At 44.5% G+C, this 27,506-nt stretch overlaps 1 protein-coding gene across 1 annotated transcript; it reads left to right on the top strand.

Annotated features, from left to right (window-relative positions):
- The first annotated feature begins 547 nt into the window (after positions 1 to 547).
- Htr3b (5-hydroxytryptamine receptor 3B) lies at positions 548 to 26,951 on the top strand. The gene is made up of 9 exons (XM_050156422.1): positions 548 to 593; positions 5,872 to 6,032; positions 16,388 to 16,432; positions 16,706 to 16,815; positions 17,493 to 17,662; positions 18,296 to 18,453; positions 25,525 to 25,735; positions 25,843 to 26,025; positions 26,716 to 26,951. Exons 1-9 carry the CDS (start codon positions 554 to 556, stop codon positions 26,949 to 26,951), a joined length of 1,314 nt encoding a protein of 437 aa, XP_050012379.1. The 5' UTR covers positions 548 to 553.
- The last annotated feature ends 555 nt before the right edge of the window (positions 26,952 to 27,506 follow it).

The following is a 27,506-nucleotide window of genomic DNA, read 5'->3' as shown; positions in this document are numbered from 1 at the left end:
CACTCTCTCTGCTGTATTGTTTGTAGTTGATGTTCATTAGACAATACCAGGTTCCCATTAGCTGTTTGTAACTCAAGAGCCCAGCGACTGTTCCCAAAGCCTGAAGACGGTACCGCCTAAGTCTGATTTAAGACAGCTATCTGGATCTCAATTATTAATGAAATTAGGGTCCTGGATGCCAGCAAGAACATTGCCTTAGGTAAAGGCTGTAAAGGAAATCGTATTAGCGTGGAATTTCCTCTCCTCGGGGGCTCCTCTTCTATTGCATTATTCACTTAGCCGTCTCCTGGAAGGGAGATGGACTGTTGGCCACCGTCCTAGGGCAGAGCCAAATGGAGACGCTAGTGGGGTTCATGAAGGCATCAATCTCAAAACCTCCGTGTGGTGCTTGTATGCCTCGGGTCCAGTGGCATGCCCACAAAATAGCACCAAGGTTACCACAAGTGAGCAAGCAGAAGCGCAGGGTGGAGAGGTGCCGAGCGATGCAAAACTGAGCCACCCCATAGTCACTCCTCTTCTCTGGTCCCTGCCCCAGCTCAGCTTGGCAAGTGCGATGAGTCTTCTGCGGTCCTGCCTCCTGGTGGCTGCTGTAGGTAAGTCCTGCCCATGGTTAGACTGGGCACTATCTTAGCTCTCGCAGTGCGGTGTCCACACGGAGCGGGAACACCTTTTTATTCATACTCTGTTGAATGCTAGTCCTAGGAGAGAGACCAGCGTATGTCTCTATGTCCCCTCCCACACACAATCACACACAGCTGTACAGCATCGTGCCCTGGGACTTTTTATACAGGTGAAAATTCACCCTGAAACATTACAGTTGGTGGGCAAATCTTCATGTCTGAGGAAATCCGGCTCACTGTGGTAATTTGCATTAAGCATAGGGCAATCTCTCAGATATGAACGGAGAGCGGGTTTTAGTATCCTAGATAGTCTTGGCATTAATATAAGCCTTTAGCTGAGCAGAGGAAGAGTCCCTTGGATATATCTCAACTGGAGATGCCTACATACTGTTTTGATATTGCAGTGTTTAAGTCCGGCTTTACAGAAACTATAGGACCTGGCTAGTATATTGCTAACAGCAGCTGCAAAAACATGCAAGTTTTGAGTGTATGATTTCTCTCAAAATACTTTAGAGGTTGTATGTGTTTTAATGTATGGAATGATATTTCCATGGTAACATTCACTATGCTGAATTGAATTGTTTTAGTTAGGATGCAATTGGTTTTTTAAAAAGAGTGTATGAATGAAGAATCTGTGGGAGATCCATACCCACACCTAGGGATGCATCATTCTCTTCTCCTTACATCCCTTCTCTAATACAGTGGTTCTCAACACATGAGTCGTGATCCCTTTAGGGGGCCAAACCACCCTTTCACAGGGGCTGCCTAAGACAACCAGAAAACACAGATATTTACATTACAATTCATAACAGTAGCAAAATTACGTTTATGAAGTAGCAACAAAAAATAACTTTATGGTTGGGGGTCACCATGACACGAGGAACTGTATTACAGGCTCGCAGTGTTAAGAATGTGGAGAGGCACTGGGACTGATCTGTTAAAGTGTCCTTTCCTACACTCCAACTGTTGGTGATTTCTAACACGCTACTTTCTTCCAGCATCCCCCTCATGCCCTTCCTTTTTGAGGGTGCTCCTAGAACTTGGGTCTGAATTCTCAAACTTTAAAATATAACTGCAAGTAGTTATGCAAGTCAGTTATGGAAAGGAAATAAAGACATTTGGTAGCTAGAAAGCTGGGAAATTAAAGAGAAAGGAAGAAAACACTGGAAATGTTTTTTTTTTCTTTCTGTTTGGTAGAGAAGAAAAATAGCACAGATATCCTGGACATTTAACTTCAAGGATAAAAGCCTATCTTAATTATAGGAGTAAAATAGAGGAAATTTCATTAATGCCAAATGGATTTCTTTGCAGAAAATAACTACCAACATGAAAATGAGATAAAATAGAGAACCGACATCCAGAAGCCTCAGGAGATCCTTCTTACCAGCTTTCCCTCTGATGTTCTGTGCTCAGCGGGACAGGAACAAGGTTTTAGCAGGGTATAATGACTGAGGCCTCCTCGTAAATCACACGGAGGGCATCTGTGGCAAAGGAATCTGACATTGTACTACAGCAGAACTGGTTTTTGTCCTCTGCGCTGAGTGTGTGCTAGGGATGAGGCTTGTACCCCTCCAGCCTCGCTATTCACTGACCCACATAAGTCAATTCGTTCTTTAGGCAGTTTTGCAGGGCCTTATATAGCCTGGGTTAGCCTTGAACTTACTGTATACCTGAACGCTGAATTCTTATCCTCCTGCCTCTCAAATTCTAGGCTACAGCTGTGCACCATCTCGTCCTGTGTATGTGATGCCGAGGGAGGGACCCATGCCTTCATGTGTGCTAGGCAAGCGCGCTATTTACGGATGCTCACCCTCATACCCTTAAGTTGGTTTTTATCTGGAATATTCACCAAGATCAGACTGTGGAAGTGTAATGTGTAGCACAAATGTAAGATATTATCAAACCAGAAGCACAGGCTCCGGAAAGACCACTGACTGCTTCTGCTCAGTAATAGACACTGTGCAGGGTGTATCGGTTTTCCTTCCAAGGGCATATTCAGTGCTGGTCCTAATATTTTTAGACAGCCAGGTCACTATCATGTCATGCCTATGAGGTTGCTCTCTGAATGCAGACCAGCTGTGCTTCAGCGCCAGCCCCTAATTTGGAAGCTATGGCCCTGGGCATCTGTACTTTCACTGAATCTGTAATAATTGTGCCTTCTTCACACACACACACACACACACACACACACACACACACACACTCACTCACCAAACCCAAACAAAACAAGTGAAAAAGAAAGAACGTTTTTGTTGTTGTTGTTGCTGCTGACATTTTTGAGCAGGGACTCAGTCTTTAGTCCAGTCTGGCTTGTAACTCAGTATGTAGTCCAGGCTATCCTCAGATTTGTGATTCCCCACCTCAACTTTTGAGGGCTGGGATTCCAGACATGTACCACCATGCCTGCCTTTGTATTCGTATTGTCTTTTTAAATCTGTTCACCACCAAACACTTCATAGCTCAGTCCCAAATAGATTCATTCTCCAGAAACAATACAAGTGACTTAAGGGAAGCTGGTTATCTGGACCTGAGGAGACAGGGTTGGCCAGGAATCTCTCCTGAGCCCGACGATAGCTTCCATCAGTGTCTATGGAAACAGCCTTGAACTTTGAGTCATTTAGTGCTGTGTGAATGTCACATTAGCTTTCAAGGGGGCATCATTTGCTGCTAATTAATGGTCACTTAAATCCTTAATCTCTCTCCTGTAATTGATCTTTCTCCTTGGGCAAATTTGCATTCATAGTAGAAATGCAATTTATTATTTCCTCCCAGCTTATGCCAGAACTCGGTTCTCTTTGCATTTATGTGAGCTTACTTTCATTTGCTTTTTATCTTTCTCTTTGTTCCGAGTCCTAGCCTGCAAAACTTTCTCTTTGTACCTAGGCTTTTGACACCTTCTAGAAAGCATGGGTCTATCTTCTCCAGGAGACCTATGGATTATTTCTTAGATAAGATAGGAGAGAGATAGATGGAGAGAGAGAGAGAGAGAGAGAGAGAGAGAGAGAGAGAGAGAGAGAGAGAGAGAGAGAGAGATATTTGGGTCCTTTTGAGCGGAGAGTACAAAGAACGTACCTTCACCTCTCAGCATTATAACTTATCCACCTCTATTTCCTGGGTTGAATCATGCCCATTTCAGAATTTTTCCAACTGAGACTTGAATTGGGGATTCCCAAGAGAAGGGGAAAAAAGCTGCTGCCCAAAGCAAACTTTGTAGGGGGGGGGGGATCATGGGACTGCCTGGTTTGATACTCCCTACTTCCCCTCCCTGGGGTAGAGCAGTGAGCAATGTTCTCAGATAGAGAGCCACACCGCATGTTTTGACAATAACAATTCACAAAAACCTTAAAAATGATGTCCCGTGAAAGCCACCCACCTTCGTCCTGCATGCCCAAATAGCTGATCCCACCCTAAGCTTCCTTATGGGTGAACAGACAGGGAGTTAAAATGCTCATTAAGTTCACAGTTCTGATGATAATGAAAACATATGTTTCTCTGCCCTCTACCAGCCTGGGATGACAACTCCAGCATCGTCCGTCATTGGCCATTTTGATTTCCACCTCTCTGACACTGATAAATCATAGAAATTGCTGCTTGTGGCGGCAGGTAACATGACTTAATTCATAAAGAAATGGGTCCAAACAGGATTGTTGCACAGGGAGAAGTGATCTCATTCACTTTCCTGCTGGATTCCTCAGACCTTCAGGAATTTATCAGAATAGGGCCAATCCACACCCAGGACACCTCAGACAGCTTTCATCCCATGCAGTGTGGGAGGCGAGGTGTGCAATTTGCTTTAGCCCAATGACTTATCGAAGCTTCAAATTCCCCAAGGATTGGCGAAGCTTGTGGACAAAATATCTTTTTGCAATTTGAGAGCCCTCACAAATCTGTCACTTCCAATCCCTGGTGTTTGTTTCCCTTGCTTGCTTTCTCCTGCCTCGACACCAATCGTGACTCCTAACAAATCAAGATTCCTGGATCAGAGGAAATGATTGTTTCCTGAAGCCAGGGAGAATTTTCCCAAAGCAAAGATCTCGTTTTTCTGACAAGTACATTTTAGTCAAGGACAGATGGTGTGAGAAAATAGATTTTTCAGTGGAAACAAAAGAGCATGAATTGAACTCTCATTGACTTCATTATGTAGGAATCCACGCCGATCTTTGGGATCAATGGATTGTCCATTACACGTGGGAAATCAAAAGAAAGGAAAAATAAAACACAGGCCTGGGGAGGCAGCTCATTGAGTAAGAGTGGTTTTGTTTCAAAGCATAAGGACCTGAGTTTGAATCCCCAGGGTTTATGGAAAAGGCTGGGCATGGCTCTATATGACCTATAACTTCAGCACTGCAGGGAACAAAGACATGAGAGTCACAGGGGCTTGCTGGTTGCTAGTCTAGGTCCATGCTCAATGAGAGATCTTATCTCAGGGGAGTAAGTAAAAGAGTGATGGATTGGGACACCCAATATCTTCCATGCACCCAATATCTTCCATGTGGTACATGCACCTGCCCACACTCACAAACACAAGCCAACATGGGGGTTAACTTTGGGCTAAGGGTGTAGGTGAATTTTTTTTGTCATACCAGCAGAGTACATGACAGGAGAAGAGACAGAATCCTGTCTCGGTATGAGCACTGTGAAACGGAACTCTAGGTACCGTTTGCATTCCTGAAGATGCAATCGCTTTATGTATCTTTACAATTCAGTCTCTTTTGAGGGCATATTCTAGTTTGTTTTCCTGTTGTGTCATAAACGCCATAACCTAAAGCAGCATGTTCATCTTGCAGGTTACAGTCCCCTATCAAGAAAAGTTCTTAAGGCAGGAACTGAAGCAGATACCATGGGGGAACACTGCTTACTGGCTTGCTCCCAGGCTCTGGATCACTTGCCGTTCTTAAATGGCCTAGACACTCTGCCCACAGATGAGAGTGCCCACAATGGGCCGCACCCTTCTGTATCAATTAATAGTCAAGATGCTCTTCCACAGATGTGCTTACAAGTCAGCCTGCCGGAGGCAATACCTCATTTGAATTCACACCAACAGTCAAGATTAGCCCTCACAGGAACTTGGGGGCTGTCAGCTTACTTTAAGTAAGAGTCTACTAGAAAGCCCACCAACTGGCTGTGAATTTGGACAGCCTGGAGTCAGTTGACTATCGCACAGAGAGCCACCATGTCCCAAACGGTCTGTCTACCGCTCCCTAAAGATGCTCATTGTCTTCATCTTCACAGCGACAGCTTTCTTTTCTAGGTATTGTAGGCACAGCGACTCCTCATCCCAGGACTCCCTCTCTGCATCGTCTCACCAGGCAGCTCTTACGGCAGTATCACAAGGATGTCAGGCCAGTTTACAACTCGGCTGAGGCCACCACTGTCTACCTGGACCTATGTGTCCATGCTGTATTGGATGTGGTAAGGACTAGCCTGCCCTTGCTTGCTCTTGCTGTTCTGGTGGGTGTTGGACTCTGGCGTCCAAACACCGAGAAGGAGTCACCCCCAGAGACCATCTCATATACCATAGCCAATGCAAAAGCATGAGGATTTTATTAATTCTGTCATGACAGGGTCCACCAGCATTCGGGAAGCCGAGGGACCTCGAATAGCGGGTACAGTCTACTTTTAAAGGGGCCACAGAAGCAAGGGGGGTTGTTCTTTGACGATTCTGATTGGCTTGTTTGAAAGGGCTATTACCAATAATTGACTGGAGAGCTGTTGCCAGATCAGATGAGGTAAGAGGTCATTTTGACCCCGTTTCCCAGGGGACCAAACCAAAGCATACATATATGGGTGATTGTTCAGGAACTGAGTACGTGCGAGTGTAGCTGTTAGGTCCTTGGTTCCCAGGGGAGGAGGGGAAGCACTATGGCACAGAGGCTGAGAGGATTCAGAATTGTCAAAAATGGCTTCAGGATTGTCTTAAAGTCTTATAGTGGGTTGACTGATCGAACGATTGATTGATTGAGACAGGTCTCATGTAGCCCAGATTGACCCCAAACTCACTAAGGATGGCATTGTGCTTCTGATCCTTCTGCCTTTGCTTCCTGAGCACTGGGACCACAGGTGTAAACCTCCACAGCCAGCCTCTTATTGTGCTCTGTGCTTCAGGCAGAAGCCTAGATGGAGTTCTAGTCCCAAGACTCTGGCTGAACTGCGGGTACGAGGAAGAGTCTGGATTGTTTTGGAGATGGAGCTGATTTACTTCTCTTTTCCATTGTTAGTGATAATGGCATATTATCGTAGACAACCAGGTCTGGGGTTACAGTTGGACGCTTGAGCACTTGCCCGGTGAGAGAGGGTTGGCTTGTTAGATCCACTACTTACTGTCTGAAATTTGAAAAAGGAAAAAAGAAAAATGTCTGCCCTGATTATCGTGAATGTGTAAAGGGCTTTTTCTAGACTGTTATTAGAAGGTGGGAGGACTCATTTGAGACCCTATCAAAAACAACAACAAGAAAAACAAACAAATAAACAACAACAACAAAACAGAAACAGGGGGCTGGTGAGATGACTCGGTGCCTAAGAGTCTTGGCATCTCTTCCAGAGGTCCTGAGTTTAATTCCCAGCAACCACATGGTGGCTTACAACCATCTATAATGAGATCTGGTGCCCTCTTCTGACCTGCAGGCATGCATGCAGGCAGAACACTGTATACATAATAAATAAATAAATCTTTAAAAAACAAACAAAAACAAAACCTTGTTTCAGCTCAGGGTTTTGGAGGTTCCATTCCTTGGTTAGTGGGTTTCATTACTTTGGGGCCTTCAGCAGCACTTACCACAGGAGCATGCCTCAGAACAAAGACACTCACCTCCTGTGGAGAAGAGCAGGAGGGGTCCAAGTCCCCTTCAGTGGCAGATTCCAGTGAGGAAGATACCACTTACCAGGCCCCACCTTTTAAGGGTTTCATGGCCTTTCAATAGCACCACTCTGTCTAGGCAGCCTTCAACACTCTGTCCTATGTGGGGCTGCTATTGCTGTGATAAAAACACTACGACCAAAAGCAGCTTGAGAGGAAAGGGTTTATTTCGTCTTCCAACTGCCAGGTCACAACCCAACACTGAAGGAAGTCAGGACAGGAACTCAAGTATGGCAGGAACCCGGAGGTAGGAGCTCACTCGGAAGTCATGAAGGAATGCTGCTCACTGGTTACTCCTCACAACTCCCTCAGCCTGCTTTCTTATACCCTGGACCACCTGTCTAGGGTTGGCACCACCCACACTGGGCTGAACCCTCCCACATCAATCAAAGAAAAAAAAATACTGTACAGAATTGCCTACAAGCCAATCCTATGGAGACATATTCTCAGTTAAGATTCCTTCTTCCCAGATGACTCTAGCTTGTGCCCAGTTGGCATAAAAGTAGCCAGCACACACTGTCTTCGGAGGACACTCGATGTCTGAACAGTAGCTGTCCTCTTAGCTCAGTCACCACCATAACAAAGCTGCCCCGGTGCACTGTCATCCCAGGGCTATGCTGAGCTGTCTACAGACTCTGTGTGTGTGTGTGTGTGTGTGTGTGTAAAGGCATGCATATCACAGCACATATATAGAGGTCAGAGGACAACCTTGGGTACTGGACCTCATCTTCCTTACCATGTTTGAGACAGGGTCTCTCTGTTGTTTATTTCTGCATATGTCAGTCTGGCCTTTGGGCTTCTTTCTGGGGGATTCCTCTCCCTCTGGCTCCATCCACAATAGGAAAACTGGAATTGCAATTCTTGCTAATGTGTCTGACTTTAAGTGGGTTCTAGGATTCCAAGTCTGATCCTCACTCTTCTGTAACTGAGCTGTGTCCCCAGCCCTACTCTCAACCTTTATACTTCAAGAAAATCATAAACATGGAACCACATATGCGTGACCTTAGACCTCTGATCCTTTCTGTTTGTTTGATTTGGTTTTTTGTTTGTTTGTGTTTGTTTGTTTTAGAGACAGGGTCTCTATATGTAGCCCAAAGTGGGCTCCAGTTCTTAACAAATCCTCCTGCCTCAGCCTCCCAAGTATTGAGATTACAGCCATAAACCTGTATTTCACTTTTTTTTTTTTTAAAAAAGGCTAGGTCTCCCCCCACCCCCCAAACATAGCTATTTAGTCCACTACAAAGCGACAGTGGGCATGGCAGCCACAGATGAGCTGCCCCCTCATGTCACTTCTCCCAGGCTTGTCTGCTATGTGTGGTGACAGTCCACTCCCGGCTGCTGCTCTGTAGTGTTCTAGGTCATTGCTGTAACTGGTCTGAAATCTATTTTAATTGATGTTATCGTGTGCACTTGCCAACACTATGCTGCTGTTTGTTTCTAGAATTCCGATTTTGTTCATCTGTTCCTTCTATCCTTCCCTGTCTCAAGTATCTTATATATTTTTAATAAATGTCAAAAATATTTTTAAACATTTTAATATTGTTTTTGTTATTTGAGGTCGGGTCTCATGTAGCTCAGGCTGGTTTTAAACTCACTGTGTAGCTGAGGATGTCTTTTAGTTCATGATTCTTCAGCTCTATCTCCCAAATGCTGGGATGACAAACGTGTACCATGATACAGTACTCCCCACCCATTTCTGCAGTAAATCACAAAATCTCCTATTTTTATGTGTGTTTATTTTTTTAAGAACATTATTTTGCTGTGTAACCCAGGACTGTATGGAGTTCTTTACATACCTCAGACTAGTCTGGAACTGGTGGCAATCCTCCTGCATCAGCTTCCTGGGTGCTAGGATTATAAGCATGGTAGTATATGCTGAAACCCCAACACTGTGGATCCATAAACAAGAGTATCAGAAGTTCAGGGCCAATCTCAGCTCCATGGCAAGATAATGCCAGCCTAAGATACACAAGATTCTATCAATCAATCAATACTCCTCAAGTTCCTCCTTTCAACAAGAAATTTCACTTTTCCTTTTTAAAAAAGATTTATTTATTTTTATTATATGTGTATGAGAGATTTGTCTTTGTGTATGTCTGTGCACTACCTGCGTGTCTGGATCTGTGGAGGCCAGAAGAGGGCGTCTGATCCCCTGGAACTGGAGTTATAAACACTTATGAGTCATCATGTGGGTGCGGGGGAAATCAACCCCAAGTCCTCTGGAAGAGCAGCACCTGCTCTAGCCCCCTGAGCCATCGCTCCAGCCCCTAACTTTCTCCTTTCTCAGTTTGACTTTCCCATAACCTAGTGAAAGGGCCAGTCTATGATCTTAGACGGGGTTGTTTAATTTAATGCCAAGAGAATCCCCACCCGAAAGGCCTAGTGTCACACACTCCTAATAGATAACCCCTTTAAGGTCCCTTTTTAAAAGTCTTTTTTAATTGGATATTGAACGAGAATTTTGGAGACTTAATTTCTTGTGGCTAACGTGTCCCCTGGCTAGAAGAGATACAGTTCCTCACCCTGTAGTTATCAGCGGATTATTAGGAACATCTCGCTTCCTAGAGTCCAACGTTAAGCATGATCCAAATAAAGACACACAGTATGAGTGCCAGGATGGTGTACACCTGTGATCCCAACACTCGGGAGACTGAAGCAGGAGGATTGCTGTGAGTATGAAGCCAAACCTGAGAGACTGCAAGAAATTCTATCTCAATAAATACAAACAAACCAACAAATAACAAAACGGCACACAACAAGAGCTATGTCATGCGAAACCTTAGGGCAGGCGGATAATGAGCCCTAAGAAGAGGTTAGGATTGCTCTCAGCTGCTTCCTTAACTTTTTTCTTTTGATTTTATATTGATTAAGATTAAGTAGAACTGCTCAGCTTTGCCTTCAGTGGTTTATTTGGAGATAAATATAGAAAAAATAAGGTCTTTACATTAATATTTTTTCTTGGAACAAGGATGTCAAATTGAACTTTTAAAATCTAGCTTTTCCTGCCTTGGTAAAAGAAAGCAAAATCATATTATTATTGTAGATAAGGAAAAAACTGAAAAATGGCTTTCCCACCCCATGTTATAACATATATTTGTTTGTTACTGGACTAGGTTACACATAATTCACAATTAGGTTCAGTCAATTCTTTCTGTTCTTTTTTTTTGAGTCAATTTTCTATTGCATGTGTATGTGTGTTCAAGCATATTCATGAATGCGAAGTTGTGTGAGGATGCTGAGGATGCTTGTGGAAGCCAGAGAGTAACCTCACTGCCATTTCTTTAAATATATATCACAAAATCTCCTATTTTTATGTGTGTTTATTTTTTTAAGAACATTATTTTGCTGTGTAACCCAGGACTGTATGGAGTTCTTTACATACCTCAGACTAGTCTGGAACTGGTGGCAATCCTCCTGCATCAGCTTCTGTGTGTGTGTGCGCACATGCGTGTGTGTGTGTTTGAGTTACAATGGGCAGTGTGAGTCAGTTCTCTCCTGCTATGTGGGTCCCAGCTTTGTGGCAGGCATCAGAAGTTGCTGAGCCATCTCACAGGCCCTCAGCTATCATTCCTCTGATGATATCAGTTATCATTCCATTCACTTTGTTTTCTTTCTTTTCTTTTCTTTCTTTCTTTCTTTCCTTTTTTTTTTTTTTTGTTGGTTTTTCGAGACAAGGTTTCTCTGTGTATCTCCCTCTGGCTGTCTTGAAACTCACTCTGTAGACCAGGCTACTCCTCAAGTAGACTACACTGGCTCACAGAAGAGCCTCAGGAATCCACCTTCTCTGCCTCCAAAGCTCTTGAATTTTAAGGGTGAGCCACTGCTTCCAGCACTTTTCATTGTTTTAACATTGTAGGTTCTGGAGGATTGGACCCAGGTCTTTATGTTCACAACTGTCCTTTTTGTGGCTGTGATAAAACATTTGACCAAAGACAAACTGGGGAGGAAAGGTTTGTTTGACGTACAGGTTACAGCCCAGCAAGAAGGGAAGCCAAGGTAGGAAACTGGATACAGGAATTAAAGCTTACTGAATTACTCCCCCTGGCTTGCTTGGTTTTTCTTTTCTTTTCTTTTCTCTTCTCTTCTTTTCTTTTCTTTTCTTTTCTTTTCTTTTCTTTTCTTTTCTTTTCTTTTCTCTTCTCTTCTTTTCTTTTCCTTTTCTTCTTTTCTTCTCTTCTTTCCTTTCTTTTCCTTTCTTTCTTATCTCTCTCTCTCTCTCTCTCTCTCTCTCTCTCTCTCTCTCTCTCTTTTTGAGACAAGGTCTCTCTTCACAGTCCCAGCTGTCCTGGAACTCACTATGTAGAACAGGTTTTGCCTCCCCATTCTGAAATTAAAGACATGCTCCTCTAAGCCTAGCTCTTATATAGCCCAGGCCCGCCTGTCCAGGGATGATGGTATCACCCAAAGTGGGCTGGACTCTCTTTCATCAATCAGCAATTAAGAAAACATGCCCCCAGATGTGCGCCCAGGCCAGTCTGATGGAGGCCTTTCCTCAGGTGACACACCCACTTCTCATATCCAGGTTTGTGTCAATTTGACAACAGCTGTATGCCAAACAGGCAAGCAAGCGCTGTCCTGAACCGAGCAGCTGTTCCACCCCCCAAACCTTTGAGTTCTGGGGCTATAGTGTGGATCACTACAGCTACACATCCCCTAAGCTGTTACAAGTTTCTTGATAGAAAGTCTTCGTCGCTTGTGTTCTTATTTCCCACCACATGCATTGTGATTTATTTTACTTCCAAGATGCTAGATCGATACTGTAAAATAGATAGTGGCTTAAAAAAAAAAAACAGACTCTAAGTGTATCTCTATTGATGACTGGGTTACTCCGGAGACACTTTACAAATGCCACTGTTATATGTAGATGAGCCAAACAAAGGTAGTTGCAGCCCTAAGAACAGTTGTGAGGGTTCTGATAAACTCGCTCGCAGATTCTGTCCGGAGGAAGATGCTCCCGCTGTGAATAGCGAACTTGTCGGGTGCCTCTGCCAGCAGCTGTACTGCTAGCAACTCGTGCCGAATGAAGCACGCGCAGCCTGGCTCCCATCACAGCACCTCGCCTCGCATGTTTTGCCTCCTGTTTTGTTTATGGAAAAGCCTACAGTCTTGTCTTCGAATTTCTGAGTATTACGAGTTCCTTGGGGAAATCTGATTATAGAGATAATCTACTCAACAGTGAAGAGTTCCAATTTGTTTCTATTGAGTTTTGTCAATTCCGAATTCCGGATACCTTTGTATTCCAGCCCATTGACTGGAGCCTCCCAGCCAGACGTTCAGGCATCTGTTTCCATAGTCTCCGGAACTAGGAAAGATAAATAAGAATGTGAGGGAATTATCTGTATATTTGCTAACCACCAATTTAGATCTAAATAGACTCCCTCTGTTAGGAAGACTAATGAATTCCAATTCTCGGAAATATCCTTTGCTTTTAACAAGCAAGATGGAAGGTATCGAAAGAAAAAAGAGAGGCACGCAGAGGGAAGAGCTGTGAATAATGCCACCAGAGAACCAATTACACTCACCAGCTGGCATTGGGAAACTTGTTTCTTTGACAAAAAAAAAATTGTTAGTTTTAGCCTCAAACTACTTTTTGACATTGCATTATTTAGGACTGAATGATGAATCTTCCCAGCCACCCCCATAAGATTCTAGGACCAAAAAAAAAAAAAAAGGGTAAATATAATTTCTAGGTGTAAAACAACAAAGCAGCAGGCAAGAAGAGGAAAATGAATGACGGTATCAATATGGCTGGCAATCGAGTCAGCTGGACCAAATGATAGCGAAAAGGAGCCATGGGAACAGGGAGGTCCTCTTCTCAGCTATCCAGATCAATGAGAGACATTTATAGGGTGCTAGGTCAGTGACAGACAAACCAGCGGGGACAATGGAGTTACTGAAACGAGATAAGATTCCTGTGAGACCCTCAACAGGTAAAGGAGCTTGTCCCAAGCCTGAGGACCTGAGCTCCATCCTCAGAGCCTACACAGAGGAAGGAGCGAACCCAGTGCCGAGGCTGTCCTCTGACCTCCGCACTCACACTACAGCACAAGTGTGCCTGTGCACAAACACACAGCCGTAATCCTGTGAGCATAGTTAACGACTGTTTCCATTAATATGAACTGCGTTCTGGAGTTTTGCAAATACGTGTTTGTAGGGAATCCTCACTGAGGGTCACTAAGCCTAGCATTACTTGGGTGAGTATGGCATGATCTATTCCAGAATTACTTGGCTCACACCTTTCCCAAGGAAGTGAAGTGAGTGGTATCCTCTGATCTTGGGCTCTCAATAGAAGACTTAAAAAAAAAATAAAACCTTCCAGAACCCCTGCTGAGCCAATCTTGTCTGGGGGTCCCCACTGGTCCTTCTACAAGCTGTTCCTTGGGGAAATATTTGTGAATTCCAATCTTTTCGCTTTGCATCCCACTTTAAAACCTGCCTCTCTCAAGTATCTATTTAAAGTCCATAAAAATCTGTAGTTCCCGTGAGTTCAAAGCAGCCTTTGTTGAGCCTGGAAACAGGGTTCCTTATCTGCTTGCTCTTTCTTCTTTCCTGCTATACCTAGAAACGCATATTAGGTAACCACCCACTTTCTTGACTGTAAAAAGGGGAAATCCAGAAAGTTTGTTGGGTTTCCTTTGGGCTTGGGAGGTAGCTCAGCTGGGGAGTGCTTGCTTAGTGTGCAAGAAGCCCTGGGTTCTTTCCCTCACCCTGGCATAAACTGGGCATGGTGCATGCTGGTAGTCCCAGCGCTTGGGAGATGGGGCAGAAGGAACCGAACTCAGGTCTCCTGCAAGAGCACCACTCTCAATCACTAAGCTATCGCTTCAGTTCCCCGATTAGCTTTTAAAGGCTGGGTCTCACATATTTCATGCAAGCCTTAAGCTACTTATATAGCTGAGGATGACTTTGAATATTGGGTCCTCCTCCTGCCTCTGCCGCTGGAGTGATGGGACCACAGGAGTGGATTACCAAGCTCTACTCTAACGAGGTTTTACTGAGCTTGTGGTTCAACTTTGACACTTTACTTAACAAGTTACCCATCTGCTCTAGGTTTTCTGATCCTCTGGTATGCAGTTGTTCATGGAGTCTCTTATGAATGTTTGTGTTTCTTTGGTATGTGTTGTGATGTCTCGGGGCTGGTGAGATGGCTCAGTGGGTCAATGCACTTGTTCCCCCCAACACACAACAGAACTCACAGTAGAAGGTGGGAACTATTGAAAGTTGTTCTCTGACTTCAACACACGTGCTTTGGCATATATGTTCCCACACCACTTAACACACAATGATGATGAGGATGATGATATTTAGATGTTTTAATGCCTCATTTTGTCAACTTTTATAAATTTATTTTTTTAAATTTTATTTAAAGTGTATGAGTGTTTGCCTGCACGTAGATCCACGCGCCACATGTACACAGTGTCCTCAGAATCCAGAAGAGGGTGTTAGATCCTGGCACAGATTCCTCTGGAAGAGCAACAAGCTCTCTTAACTGTTGAGCTATCTCTCCAATCCTAGAATATTTGTATTTATTTTTATATGTGTGTGTGCGTGCCTGCATGTTTTTATGTGTACACGTGTTGCTGCAGGCCAGAAGAGGCCATTAGAGCCCGAGAAACTGTAGTCACAGGTCATTGTGAGCTGCCAGATGCGAGTATGGGAACCAAACTCGGGTCCCCTACAAGAGCAGCAAGTGCTCTTAACTGCTGAGCCATATCTCTATGCCACACAAAAATCTTTCTGATTTTGATAAAAATCCCACTTTTTTCATTTGTTGCTTTTGCCCTCATATCTAAGAAAACATCACCTAATTTAAAATCCCAAGAGTCTGAGTTTTCTAGTCTTAGCTCAAACATTCAGGCTTGTGATCCATTTTTATAGTTAATAGTTGTTCGATATGATGTGTGTGAAATAACCCTTCTCTTTTAATCTCCAAGAACATCTTACTTTTGGATTGTCCTTTACTAGGTTAGATGTGGAGAATGCTGGTAAAGAGGGTTTTGTTGCTGTTGTTGTTACTGCTGCTGCTGTTTGGGTGGGGGAGGGGGACATCTTCATCTTTAACAAAATATCATCAAGGCGCTGGAAAGGTGACTCAGTGGTTAAGAGCACTGCTCTTCCAACGGATCTGGGTTCAATTCTCAGAACCCACAGGTAGCTCACAATCATCTGTAGCTCCAATTTCAAGAAGTCCAATGTCCATTTCTGGCTTTCATTGGCACCAGGCCTGAACGTGGTGAACAAATATACATGAAGGCATGTCTCACCCACATTCAATACTTTCTTTAATTTAGAAACCATCACCGAGTTATTACAGACATGGAAAAACTACATCTGTTGTCAAGAAAGTGTACCTCACCTGTATTGAGCTCATCAGTCTGTTTCATAAGCAGACACATTTAAGCACAAAGTAACTTAACAGAGATGTCTGCATGTGTCAGTGCAGATAGCTTTCATTGAAAGATTATGAATAATATCTTGATTAGAAGTAGGAGCTTGGTCTCATCTTTTCAGCTCAATAATGGTTAAGACATACATATCATTTTTTTTAAAGTTTGATTAATGGCAGAGTAACTAATTAAAGCAGGAAAAGAGATTAGAAAATCACTCAACATGTTAAGTGCTGTTAGAGTGCTGTTTTGTCCTGGATAATAGAGCAACATGCAAAGCCACAGGTGTGCAAGATAAGCGGGAACTGAGGATACTCGGGTATCAAGGAGGCTAGGTAATGTTTTTAAAATCAGCTTTGGTTGGTTGGGTTTGATTTTCCTCCCTCTTAAATTGTCAGATGTTTGCGCTTGCCTCTGATAATTGATGTGCTGAGATGTCGTGGGGATGCTCCTGCACTTGCCTTCGCTTGCTCATGTGCTCAGATTCTGTGCGGATATTTTTTTTTTCTTTTTTTGCTCTGCAGGACGTACAGAATCAAAAATTAAAGACGAGCGTGTGGTACCAAGAGGTAATCCATTCATTCTCCTTCCCCCTCTGCATTCTGGGTTCCTGATCAGGATCTACCGCAAAATGTGGTTATCCTAAGGAGAAGGTACTGCCACTAGGGAGACAGTCCCTTTGCTCAGAGAGACTACATTCATTCAAGGATGTAGCCGTAGAACAGATTTCCTTCCCCCTAACAGAGCACATCACGGGGCTGATGAACTGGATCAGTCCGCAGCTATGACAGTACACTCAAGCTTTCTCATGTTGCTGCTTCCTGCTTGACTGCTCTTAACAGGTTTGGAATGATAAGTTTTTATCCTGGAACTCTAGCCTGTTTGATGACATTCAAGAAATCTCTCTCCCTCTCAGTGCCATTTGGGCCCCCGACATCATCATCAATGAGTTGTAAGTGTTCTGGGGGTGTATTTCTGTGACCTTTGGGTTGATTCACCTGTTCGGGCCAAATGCCAATTACTTTCAGTCATTATTGCTGAAAGTCATACTTTTGTTCTCTCTGGTTACTGGGGTTATACTATGGGGAATATTCAGAAGGGAATGGCCACGAGTTGACATGATTCAGGATGCAGATTTGGAGGCTAGAGAGATGACTTAAAAGTTGAGAGTAGATAAGAGTACATCCTGCTTTTCTAGAGGACCAGGGATTCAGTTCCCAGCATCTAAATTGGGTAGCTCATAACCTCCTGTAACTTGGCTCCTGGGGATTTGATGCTCTCTTCTGGTCTCTGTGAGCATCTGCACTCATGTGAGCATTCCATCCCCATATACGTATAATTTAAAATAAAATAATCCTTATAAAAGATACATATTTGATCAATGGTACTTGGAGTTATTGTTTATGTTGTAGTTGTAGCAGGTGAGTTAATTGATGAGACTTGTTATTTCTGAGAGTGTCTGTAAGGGTGAGTCACCTCATGGGAAATATCATTCTATCCTTTTTCTTTTTCTTTTTTCCTAGGTCTTACTTTGGGTCTCAGGGTCACTACCACCACATAGTCAGTTTTGTGTATGTATGGAAAAGACTAAGGTCCTCTCCATAACAGGTTCTCTTGTGTTTCCTGTAGTGTGGACCTTGAAAGATCTCCCGACCTTCCCTATGTGTATGTGAACTCTTCTGGAACCATTAGTAACCACAAGCCCATCCAGGTAGTCTCCGCATGCAGTTTGCAGACGTACGCCTTTCCCTTTGACATCCAGAACTGCAGCCTCACCTTCCACAGCATTCTGCACACAGGTAAATGAACCACAAGAGACGCAGTCTGCTGGCAATACCTATGCTGTGTGGGCACACATGGGTGGAATGACATCAACGTCAGATCTATTTTACTCTTACACATGGTTGATTGTTTAAAAAAATCTAAACCTCAGCTGGATGTGGTAGCACGTGCTTGAAATTTCAGCACTTTGGAGGTGGAGGCAAGAGGATCAGAAATTCAAGGTCATCTTTGGCTATAAAGAGAACTTGGGTTTACCTGGGACACACAAGACTCTGCCTCAAAAAAATGTATTATTTCAGTGGGTTTTCCTAGAATTCAGACAAGGTACAATGTTATAACCGGTGCTTTTAATTTGTTATTATGATATCAGGATTTTATCATCATTGAGGATGTTCTAAAAGTCACAGAACACGCTTCATGCACTGTGGAGAGCAGGCTTCAACTTCAAATTCATAGTTTAACAAAAGATTAAACTATTTTTGGTCCTCCCCTCACCCCCACCTCTACTCTGTAACTCAAACACTGGTGATACTGTGCGTGTGGTCAGGATAAAAAGAAAGACTCAAACTGGGGGTTGGGTAAGTGGAGGGTGCTGGCTCCTGGTTCTCCCTCAGGAAGCCCATTGTTTCTGTTATTTTTTTTTTTTTTAGTGGAAGACATAGACCTGGGCTTTCTGAGGACTAAGGAAGACATTGAGAATGACAAAAGGTCATTTCTGAATGACAGTGAGTGGCAACTGCTCTCAGTGTCTTCCACATACCACATCCTGAGGAACAGCGCTGGAAACTTCGCCCAGATTCAATTTAACGTAGGTTCTCCTTCCTACCTGGTCTTCACGTCTCTGTAGTTCGTGGCCTTCTCTATTGAACTGCGGGATCTGCTTTATTGCATATCCTCATTATTACCTGAGACTAGCGTGTTGAAATGGCTCTGCCCATCCCCCCTGAACTGCAGTATTTGAGAGCAGAGATCCCAAGTCACCAGGTTCCCACCATAATCTACAAGGGAATCAGAGAGAACAGTGTGTAGACTCCAGAGATCTGACCCACCTCACAGCAGAAGCCTTCAAACCTTTTGGCTTACACAAACATTATCACTTCTAATTGCCACTGAGAATAAAGCCCAAAGCAGTGTACACCATCAGCATTACAAGGAACTGGAAGAAAACAAAACGAAACAAAACAAAACCTGTCTCATCAACATAATTGTCCCATTTTTAATTGAGAAAATTATCAATTAATTTCAGATGCAGATGCAGAAAATGATCATATTACTAACTTGAATATCTGAAGGAATTAGCCGGTAGTCATCTGCATGACCCACAGAAACAATGAGTGGGGCTGGGGACGTAACTGAGTTGATAATTTACAATAAGCCCTGGGGTTTATCATTGGTACACATAAACCAAGCATGATAACACACATATGTGATACCAGCACTAGGAAGAGACCAGAGAATTAGATCAACTTTGAGGCCAACCTGGGCTACACGAGACCCTATTTTGTAAAAAGAAAGAAAAGGAAAGGAGAGGGAGGGAGGGAGGGAAGGAGAGAGAAAAGACAAGAGAAAAAAAGAAAGAGAGAGAGAAAGAGAGAGAGAGAGACAGACAGACACACAGACACACACACACAGGTAGAACAAGTAAGTAACTTCGGGGTCAGAGGCAACAACTGCTGACCAGGCCATGGTGGAAGCCACGGTACTCTAATGCATGCCTGGTCAAACTGTACCCAGGGAAATTTGTCTGTCTTGAGGAGCTCTGGGAGAAGGACAGTGGTGCTCACCACTTTTCCTGCCAAGCTTTTGTTTCTCTGGCTTTCCTAGCAAACCACCCTGCCATGGTCACAGGCAGGCTCACATCACCAGGAGATTCTCAACGCTAGAACTCGCAGAGAGCCCTGCTTTACTGCGCACAGTGAAGGTGGTATTTGTGACAAGGCAGGGGGATGGTATCCACGGCAGAGAATAAATTCAGTTGAAAAATAGGTACTTCAAACAGGTCAGGAGTGCCTCCTCATTCCAAGCCTTGGGAATGAGGAACCTGCAGGTCAGACTGAGGGCTGATGCAAAGAGATCAGAGATCCTGAGGACATGAATGGCCTTCATTGCCTGAAAGGTGTCTGTTTTCTAGAAAACCTGTGAAGCCAGCGCCTTAAAGCACTGGGGTTTGAGCCTCCCTCATCGCTACTCCTTGCCTAGCAGCCCATCACAAAACAAAACACACCTGTGGAGCAAGGGATCAAGAGTGTCCATTGTGGCCTGCCTGCCCTCTCTTCTTTGTTTCTTGATCCTACGGCTCAAGCAAGGGCCTTGCTCACACTAGGCGAGCATTCCACCACTGAACCACACCCGCAGTTCTTGTCCACTCGTTCTTAGAAAGAGAAAGAGAGTAGGGGGAAGAAAGCTTCTTTTTTTTTTTTTTAAATTTCAATGAGTTTCTTGGCTAAGAGTAAACACCTCATTAATTTTAAAGATATCAGCCTGCAAACATTATTAATGCAGCCCAAATAATGGAGAGCATTAAAGGGAAATGCGAGGCAATGGCAGTGCAAGGTGGAACCAGTCACCTACCAAGCACTCCACGGAGTGCTGCACACACCATTACCTACACTGCACGGAGACAAAGGCGTGAGCGGCAGGTAAATGGGAGTGTGAGTGTGGGTATACCCCTTGTGTGCGCTCTCTCTCTCTCTCTCTCTCTCTCTCTCTCTCTCTCTCTCTCTCTCTCTCTCTCTCTCTTTCTCTCTCCAGTTACACGTTACATGCCATCCTTTCCCCTAAATATTAACTTGTCTTCTTGAGGGTAGCTGGACCCATTTGGAATAAGAGAGAAGGCAAGCACTGCTTCCTGAGAGGTGTCCCTCCATGCAGGAATCATAGTCCGGTTCCTCTCTGTTAGGGTGTTTCTATGAAGGCATACTGGAGGTAGGGATACATGCATTTGATTTCCTACCCTGGAAGTTTTCCCCAAGGTGTCTTTGCCCTGGGGGTCAAGGTGGATTACCTGGACAGGCTAGCTTTCACCTGATTCTCTGGAACCAAACCCCCCCCCCCCCCCCCGCCCCAAATCCTGAGTAAAGTCACAGATTATATTAGCCAGACTCAGAAGTGATCCTGCAGCTTTGGAAACACTCGCATGTTCCAGAATGCTTGCTGGTTTCCATCTCTCCCAACCTCCACACCTTTCCATGGCTGCCATGAGCCCCATGCCTGGCTTCATTGTTTTCATACCATGTAAGACATTCTGCATTTAGCAACCAAGGCATCCTGGTGTCATTCAAAAGCCCTTGGTCTGTGTTGTAGCATTTGGAGTTTAACTCTGTGCCAACAGTGCGCTCACTGGTGTCCTGACGGTAAAGGACCATCTTTCTCTTAATCTAATCACCTGCTGTGTCCCAGACCAAGCTGGGGACAGTTGGAACAGGCAAGAGTGACAACATTCTCTTCAAAACACAGGATCATTCCACACTAACATACACAGCTACCATCTATCTGGCATCAAATGCTCGGGATGGCATTGGTACCAGTTAATGCAATCACAGCCACTGGTGCTTATCACAGGGTACCACCGATGTTTTAGAATCCAACTGCATTGCACAGGAGTCCCAGACAAAGCTCTTCTCCCTGTAAGGATGTTTGTGTACAGCCTGGGACCCAATCCAACAGCCATGGGAGGGGAGATTACCTCCAAAACATTATTAGAGGTGCTGGTTCCAAGAAAACAGCAGGATCGACATTCTGTTTCTGTATAACCTTGTAGGAGTGGGCAGATGTAGGGAGAAAATCTAGAAGTCATTTTGGATGGAAAGGGCCAATCAAGATACTCTGACGCTGAATGAGAACTCACCAGGCACTGGAAACTTATAGAGTACTGGGGAAAAGAAAAGGGAATTTGGGAAAGAGAGATCCCTCGCTCAATCTTTTTTCTATCATGATTCTCATGTCTTTTCTAGATTAAGGTGAGTTTATTGAGATTTCCATTGAATGCTCTAAATTTAGGATCCAAGGATTCTAGTGTCCTTCAAAAACTCTTGATCAATAACATGGATACAGCTCATACTTGAGAGGACACCCTTCCAAGGAAGAGAAGGGAGGGAAAAAGGAAGAAGGGGGGGGGGAAGCTTGAACTCTAGAGCCATCCTAGGGTTGCTCAAGGAATGTGATAATCACAAGACTCACAGTCTGCATCTCCAAAGTCCTCGCTCTGGGACAAGGCTCTTGCTTAAAAGGCAACATCTTTCCCATTCCTTCTGAACCAGGGGTATGAGGAGGGATTTAGGAGAGGAGGAAAATGGGCTTCTGTATGGAGCATGAGTCTGGGCGTCAAAATTCCAAGTATGTCATAAAGACGGTCATGCAAAATTGAGTACTGGTGGGGTCTACCATCAAGGAGGCAATTAGAGGCTAACCTTGGGGCCTATTCCATCTCCAAGGAGCTCTCCACACACACATTCTGAATTAGATTGATCTCTTTCATTAACATCAATAGGCTCCAAATACCTTTGTGTACTTATTATTACCTGGCTTTAATGGATAATGAAATTGTGGCATAATATTGCTAACACCTGAAGGGTGTCTAATGGAGAACACAGGCTGAAACTAAAGTGCTTTTTCTTCCTTTGCTGTGGAATTTAAAGGCACCAGTTCCTCTAGCCCATTAGGAATGATGGGCTCTGGGTAGGGCAGGCTTACAGAGAACAGTGTCACGCTAAGCAGGTGACACATTCCTCTGAGCAGAAGCAGGAGTCGTGGGTTCTCAGGTGAGGTCCATATGAAGACTGACCCCAACAGGATGCCCACCATTTGGGCTAATCTCCAGTTGACTGAAGCTAAAGGTAGCCTTATTAACCGATCCTGATGGAGTTCAATGAACATCTCAGCAGTAATGATCATTGGAGTTTAATCTCTGTTGCTGGGGCACAGCACTGTGACCAAAATCTTCTTGGGGAGGAAAGGGTTTATTTGGTGCAAACTTCCAGGTTACAATCTATCACCAAAGGAAGTCAGGGTAGGAACTCAAGGTAGAAACCATAGAGGGACTTGGCTTGCTGGCTTGCTGACTTTCTGGCTTGCTGGCTTGTTCATTCCCAGGCTCGTGCTTAGCTAATTTTCTCATATAGCCCAGGACTACCTGCCTAGGGATAGTGCCACCCACAGTGGGCAGAGCCCTCCTGCATCAAGTAATAATCAAGGCAATCTTCCGCATACATTCCCACAGACCAATATGATCCAGACAATTCCTCTGTCCAGGCTTTCCTCTCAGATGACTCTAAGCTGTGTCAGAAAGACTAAGCTAACAAGGACAATGGCCGACATAAAAGGTACAGAGATGAATAAGAAAGGCTCTTGGTATCTATTATAGACATCAAAATCTGCCCAAGGAGCTATATAGCTCAGTCGGTAGATAATTTGTCTAGCATGCAGGAAGCCCTAGGTTCAATCTCTGCATAAAATAAAAGCTAAGCTTAGGAAGTCTTTAGTGGCATCATGCAAATGAGATAGGGACTCTGGTTTTGGTTCATTCTGGAGCAAGATTTCTTTCTACCGCATAGACTTTTCAAACACTAGCCACCAGAGTACGGCTCCCAAACTCCTAAGACCAGGCTAGGACAGGGACTTATCCTACTTATGACACCATGTCTCTCGTATTTACAGTAGTATGTCAGCAGCCTCCTCGTGCTCAGTGTTTGCTGGACAAAGGAAAAGAGAGCGGACAATCAGTTGGGATAACAATAGATTTACATACATAGGTTCTATTTCCTTGACTACAGATCTGGGCCCTTCCCCCTTAACCAACATGCCTTGTGCTTTTCTTTTTTTCCTTTCTTTTTTTAAAAGAAAACAAACTATCTTTTTTTTTTTTACATACCAATCCCAGTTCCCAGTCCCCCCACTCCCATTCCCTCTACCTTCCTCCCCACCCCACCCCCATTCATTCCTCAGAGAGGGTAAGGCACATTGCTTTGGGGAGGGTCCAAGGCCCTCTCTACTATATCTAGGCTGAGCAAGGTCTCATCCAGAGAATGGGTTCCCGAAAAGCCAGTACAAGCAGTAGAAATAAATCCTGGTGCCACTGTCAGTGGTCCCGCAGTCTGCCCCAGCCATACAGCTGTCACCCACATTCAGAGGGACTAGTTAGGTCCTATGCTGCTTCCTTCCCTATCCGGCTGGAGTTGGCGAGCTCCCACCCTGTGCTTTTCTTTAGGGCAATACTCATAGACTTTTTCCCCCTTCTCATGCAATCTCTGCCATGAAGTCTCCAAGGGTGATCTTACTTTTTCTTTCCTCTACCTGACCAGGTATGACCTCTCCAACTCCCACTCTAAGAGACCAGATCACCAGCATCTCAATGCCCCTCCTCCTACCCCACCTCCCAAGGCTGTCTAAGTCATGGCCCAACAGAGATGTAGGTTGATGATAGTTCATTGTGTTTTTTTTTTTTCTTGTTGACCACCCTTTGGTAGAAATGTGCTTTAACCAAGTTATTGCAAAGCAATGTGTGTTGCACTGGTGTAGATATTTGTAGCCAATTATGTTTAATGTGAAAGACAGCAGCCAGATTACAATCCACCGAAGAGCTCTGGCCTGCCAAGCTCCACTGAGTCGGGGCATGGTCCCAGATCCAATGACTAGGGAGCCTCAACTCTCATCAACAAGGTGTGTGAACTCCCCCAGCCAAGCTGCCCCGCCCCACTCCATCTCAGGCCTCTGTACCTCCTTTCTGTGCTCATTTCTTTGTACTTTTCTCCAAGAGCAGGATGTGGAGATGAGAGAGAAAAAAATTAATAATGCCTCCTCTTCCATATCTGGGCAGATCCAGATTTGTAGCTAGGCGGTAGCTGAGGAATGAGCACCAGGAATCAGAAGGTGTGGGGTTACATTACACCTCGGCCACTGACTCAGCTTCCTTAAGGGTACAGGGTAAGATTATCTATCCAAGAAGTTGATAATGAGGATAAAATAAATGATACAATAGATGAAAAAGCCTCCAGCACATGATCTAACACATGGAAAGTAGTCAAGTGTCACATTGTCTGGCAAATCCAAGAGACGGGAGCTGTTAAGCAGTGTGCTGGTGCAAATCAAACAGCAAAGGGACCAGGATATTGGTTTGCCCCGTCAGACTTTACTGAATGTCCACCACCAGAGAGGCCTTATTGTCAGCCCTGAGGGGAAATCACCACCTCAGAGAAGGGGCCTTGATCTTGCCTCTACCTCCCCAATGTTGGGATTACAGGTGTGTGCCAGATCATCCAGTTTATGCAGATCAGGGGATAGAATCTAGGACTTTGCCCATGGTAGGCAGGCACTCTATCAACTGAGCTACCCCCCCAGGTTATCAGCCCAGGATTGGTGGGCAGAGATGGGCAGATCCAGAGAACTCATAAGCAAGCCAGCCTAGCCAAAGTGCTGAGCTTCTGGTTCAGTGAGATACCTTGTCTCAGGCAGTGAGTCAGAGAATGATAAAGGAAGACATGCGGCATCCTGCTCTGGATTCTGCATGCCTATAAATGGACACACATCTGCATGCAGTCACACACACACACATGCAACATTGTTAGGTCTGTGTGAAAACTTTCAATTTTTTTGAATCACAAAATAGCCTTGTGTGTGTGTGTGTGTGTGTGTGTGTGTGTGTGTGTGTGTTGTTTGAGACAGGGTCTTGTTATGTAGTCGAGGCTGGCTTCCATCTCATAGCAATCCTCCTGGTCCTGCTCCCCACATTCTGAGGTTACAGGCATTTCCCAGCACACCCAGTTGCCTCAAATATAAACTATATAGCCATTTTGCATTATTCACAAGGGCTGGGTCTTAAGGACTATGGGCTCAGCCCAGTGTTAGACTGTTTAGATGGAAGAGCTTCCTTGTCTTCTGCCAGATGGTGATTCGCAGATGCCCATTGGCCTATGTCGTGAGCCTCTTGATTCCTAGCATCTTCCTGATGCTCGTGGACCTGGGGAGCTTCTACCTGCCCCCCAACTGCCGTGCAAGAATTATATTCAAGACCAATGTGCTGGTGGGCTACACAGTCTTCAGGGTCAACATGTCTGACGAGGTGCCGAGGAGCACGGGGTGTACGTCTCTGATTGGTAAGCAGCTCAGGTGTCATCGGACACCCCCTTATAACCATTCCTGGCCAAGATCTGGTATTGCACGAATGGTAGACTGAATACAGCCAAATCCCTTTCTTCCCCAGGGGTCTTCTTTACTGTCTGCATGGCCCTCTTGGTTCTCAGCTTATCCAAGTCCATCTTGTTGATCAAATTCCTCCACGAGGAGCGACACAGTGGGCAAGAACGGTCTCTTCTTTGCCTTCGAGGAGACTCTGACATGGATGAGTCTAGATTGCACCTGTGGGCTCCAAGTGCTGAGACAACAGGTTTGTGAGAAGCCTTGTGATCCCCACCCTGTTTGCTTTGTTGTGCTGAGCACCTGGGTCCTGGGGAAGCACCCAGCCAGTCTGGCCAGCACGAATAATGGGAAACTCCAGCTTTTCAACCCCTGTTCTGAGTTTGAGATTTCTTCTGCAGATTGAAGGTGACTTCCTGCTGGGAGGTCATTTTAGCTTGAAGGTCAGGCTTTCAGTCACCTCTAGTTTGCTTCATTTCTACCACAGTGACTGAGCTGTGAACTCAAAAATTGTAGCATTCTGGCATACGAGCATGTTTGCATACACAACATACATCACTACACACACACAGACACTGTACACTTTATACACACACATCGCACTATACATACACATCACACTATACACACACATCACACTTTACACACATGCCACAATCACACTATACGTACATCACACTACCTACATACACACACATTATACATCACACTTTATACACGCACACACATCACACTACATACAGAAAGGTGGGAAGGAATACGAATGGTTGGGTTCTGGTTGCTTTATATAAAGAAATTTAAGAATTATCTATCCTAGCTCAGGAAATCTCCTAGATAGGTATAGCCTACACACACCTCTCTTGACACAGGACAGCCCTGCCAGGTTCTCTGGGCCTTCCCTCTTGACAGCTCATCCAGAGTGTTTTCCTCCGTCACACAGAGTCCCCTGTCCACCAGGAGCACCTGGTTCAGTCGGATGCTCTGCAGGAAGTCTGGCTCCAGCTCCAATCCATCAACAACTCTCTCCGAACTCAGGATCAGATTCACCAGAAGGAAGTGGATTGGCTGGCCATCCTGTACCACTTTGATCAGCTGCTCTTCCAAATCTACCTCGCTGTGCTGGGGCTCTATACTGTCACCTTGTGCACTCTCTGGGCACTGTGGAGCAGAATATAACAATGGAGATTGCTGGTCTCACTTGATGTGGGGGGCACAACACTTAGGGAAACCTTAACAGTGTTTGGAGAGGGATTGAAGGGGAAAGAGTGGGTAGGCTTAAAAAATTTCTCTAGGACTCCATTGTCTCTTTTCAGTGACTACACAGATGAGCATCTTAATTGGTTATTGACTGAACCAGTAAACATATATGTTCATAATAAAGACGTATAAACAAAATAGAGTGTACAATAACAAGCAAGCTTTAACCTTTCTTGAGCCACGATCAGCAACCATATATACTTAGGCTTTTAAGCAAAAAAAAAAAATGGCTTTAGATTTTTGAAGCAGGGTCTCTTGTATCTAGGCTAAGCTTGACTACCCTGAACCCTTGATACTCCTGCCTCTGCCTTCCAAGTGCTGAGATTTTAAGTACTGTGCCACTGTGGCTGGCTCCATTTGATATAATCTGCTTTAAGAGCCCGTATGTTTTGAGCCCTGCTTTGGTCTTATTACCTTATATCCTTCCCCTTTAATGCATGTGTAAATGTGAGGAGGAAGAGGGATAGACAGACA

Source organism: Alexandromys fortis, unplaced genomic scaffold (assembly GCF_014885135.2).
Source record: "Alexandromys fortis isolate MF-2015 unplaced genomic scaffold, M_Fortis_MF-2015_v1.1 scaffold_89, whole genome shotgun sequence".
Classification (NCBI taxonomy): domain Eukaryota; kingdom Metazoa; phylum Chordata; class Mammalia; order Rodentia; family Cricetidae; genus Alexandromys; species Alexandromys fortis.
The sequence above is the reverse complement of the archived record's forward strand: the minus strand, read 5'-3'. Positions and strand labels throughout refer to the sequence as shown.